This window comes from Macrotis lagotis, chromosome 4, assembly GCF_037893015.1.
Source record: "Macrotis lagotis isolate mMagLag1 chromosome 4, bilby.v1.9.chrom.fasta, whole genome shotgun sequence".
NCBI lineage: Eukaryota > Metazoa > Chordata > Mammalia > Peramelemorphia > Peramelidae > Macrotis > Macrotis lagotis.
In genome coordinates, this window is record NC_133661.1 from 200,370,854 (window position 1) to 200,373,436 (window position 2,583).

General features: G+C 65.5%; 1 protein-coding gene across 1 annotated transcript; it reads left to right on the forward strand.

Annotated features, from left to right (window-relative positions):
* Window positions 1-478: 478 nt before the first annotated feature.
* On the forward strand, window positions 479-1,163 carry INAFM2 (InaF motif containing 2). The gene has a single exon (XM_074232040.1). It carries the CDS (start codon window positions 723-725, stop codon window positions 1,161-1,163), a length of 441 nt encoding a protein of 146 aa, XP_074088141.1. The 5' UTR covers window positions 479-722.
* Window positions 1,164-2,583: the final 1,420 nt, after the last annotated feature.

Genomic DNA, 2,583 nt, shown 5'->3' on the forward strand with positions numbered 1-2,583 from the left:
CTCTCAGCCCCCCCCCCCCCGCCCCGCGCCGCCGCCCCTGACGCACGCCAGCGCCGCCCCCGAGGCGTCGCCCTTTTAAGAGCCCCCTTGGCTCGGCTTGCGAACGCTGGTCCGGAGAAGGAGGCTCCGGCAGAGCCGGCGGGACCCGGCCGCCCTCGGAAGGACCCGCCTCGGCGGCCCTGGCAGGAGCGAGCCCGGGGCTCCCCGCCCCCACCGGAGCAGCGCGGCCCGGGAGGAGCGCGCGGGCGCCGGAGCCGGCCGGGCGGACGAGCGGGCGGCCGGGCGCTGAGCCGGAGCGGCGGCGGGGCGCGGAGCGGCGGCGGGGCGCGGAGCGCGGGGCGGTGCGCCCGGCGGCCCAGGGGGCTGGCTGCGGCAGGCGGCGGCGGCGGCGGCGGCGGCGGATGGGGACCCGGAGCCGGCCGGCGGCAGCGGCGGCGGCGGCAGGAGCGGGAGCCGGAGCGGGAGCGGGAGCCGGAGCCGGAGCCGGAGCCGGAGCCGGAGCCGGAGAGCTGACGGGGCAGCGGCAGCGGCGGCGGCGCTGGCGGCGGTGACCCGCGCAGGCCCCGGCGGCGAGGCGGAGGGGCCCGGCGGCCAGCAGCCCGCGGGGTCCTGAGGGCGCCCCCAGGCCGGCCCGGCCGCGCGCCCCCCCGGTCCTCCCCGGCCCTCCGGGGCCCCCAGCAGCCGGGGCCGTGGAGCACCGGGCCAAAGGCCGGGGCCCCCCCATGAAGGAGCGCGACTCGGCCCCGGCCGAGCGGGGCAAGCCGGCCACCTACACCGGGGACAAGAAGGCGAAGATGGCGGCCAAGACCAACAAGAAGTGGGTCCGGCTGGCCACCGTGTTCGCCTACGTGCTGTCCGTGTCGCTGGCCGCCATCGTGCTGGCCGTCTACTACAGCCTCATCTGGCAGCCGGTGGGCGCCGGCCACTCGGGGGGCCAGAGCCCGCCCCACGGCCCCTCCAACGCCACGGCCCCCGCGCCGGCCGGGACCCCGGGGGCGGCGGCGGGGGGCCCCAACGCCACGGCCTGGCCCGGGACCGAGGCGCCGCAAGACTCGCCTCCGCTGCAGGGCGCGGGGCCCGCGGCCCGGCCGCCCGGGGAGCAGCGGCGGCGGCGGCGGGAGGCGGCGGGGGAAGCGCCGGCGGCGGCGCCCGGGAGTCGCTGAAGCCGCGCTGGCCGGGGGCGCCCGGGCGTCCGGCCCCGGCCCTCGCCTACCCCGGAGGGGCAGGACCTTGGTGCGGGCGGGGAGAGGCGGCGACCCCCCCGCTCCCGCCGGGGCAGCCGGTGGCCGGCCCGGCCCGGCCCTGCCCGGGAGAGAGGGACCGGGACTGGCCGCCGGCTCTGGGCTCGGAGCGCCCGGCCCGAGCCGGGAGCGTGGTCGCGGTGGGGGCTGGGGAGACTCCGCTCCCAGCCGGGCTGGGTTCTCTCTTGAACATCTTTAAGGGGAAGGGGAGGGGTCCCGGGCTTTCCCGTCCCCTCACCCCCAGACTCAGGGGTTGGAGGGAGCCGTTAGGGACTCAGTAAGCTGAAGCTCTCACGGAATTGGGGAGCGCAGGTAGCGGAGCTCAGGTGTGTCACCCTAGTTGCAATGGCCACAGATGCATTTAATTTATAGACTCGTGTATATAGTTGTTGACATATGCACTTAGAAGCTATAATGACATAGAACTCTATATATCCACCCACCCCCTAGATAGCTACCGATTGATAGATCAAGCAAGGGCTATTGCCCAGAATTGCTGCTCCCCGAGTGTAGCTAGTCAGGAGGGCACAGTACACCGATTTGCTCATTCCGTCCCCTTCGTCCTCCTCCAGTTAGGTGAAGATAGATGGATTCTGGACCTCCTTAAACCAACGATATTTGTTGCCCGATTCGTTTTTAGCCTTGCTGAAATGACATCGGAAAAACTCAGGAGGAACAGGAACAGTTTTTTGGGAAAGTGGGAAATGCAAGAGACCCCCACCCTCCCAAGAAGCTTCCTGTTGCATCTCCAATTATCTGGACTGGAGCCAGGATAGAAGGAAGGGAAAGAGCAAGGCCTCTCTATGCTTTATTCTCAACCTTCCCATCACAAGGATTGGTTGGGAAAAGTGAGCAATAGAGTGCCTGGCAAGGATTTTTCTGCCTTTTTTTTTTCTTGCTGTCCTTCAAGTTCTTGGCATTCCTCCAGTAATCACACTCTTATCAAGCTTAGATTTTCCTCCCTCTTGATCCTGTAGTGAAAGCCTAACTAACCCTCATCTTGGGACTAAATCTGTTCTGGTGAAATAAGAGCCTTGTCACCAGTTCTCTGGTTTAGGAAGCTTATACCACAGAATCAAAGGGTTGCGGAGGTGGGCTTCAAACTGGTAATTGTGTTTAGGCACAAATAGCTTTTGGTAGCCAGCAAAAAAAAAAAAATCATGTGGAAGATAAATTGATGTTTTTCTCCTGATAAAGTCTTTTATGCAGTATATATATGTACATATATATACATATATATTTTTATTGTGGGGTTAAGGAACAAAGGAAAATGACATATGGCTTACAAGGAGGAGGAGTCATCCTTTCTCTTTGGATTCCATTTTCCTCTGCCATTAGCTCT

Excerpts from the sequence above, each read along its gene's own strand:
- INAFM2 (XM_074232040.1), top strand. The coding sequence starts at position 723 with ATGAAGGAGCGCGACTCGGCCCCGGCCGAGCGGGGCAAGCCGGCCACC.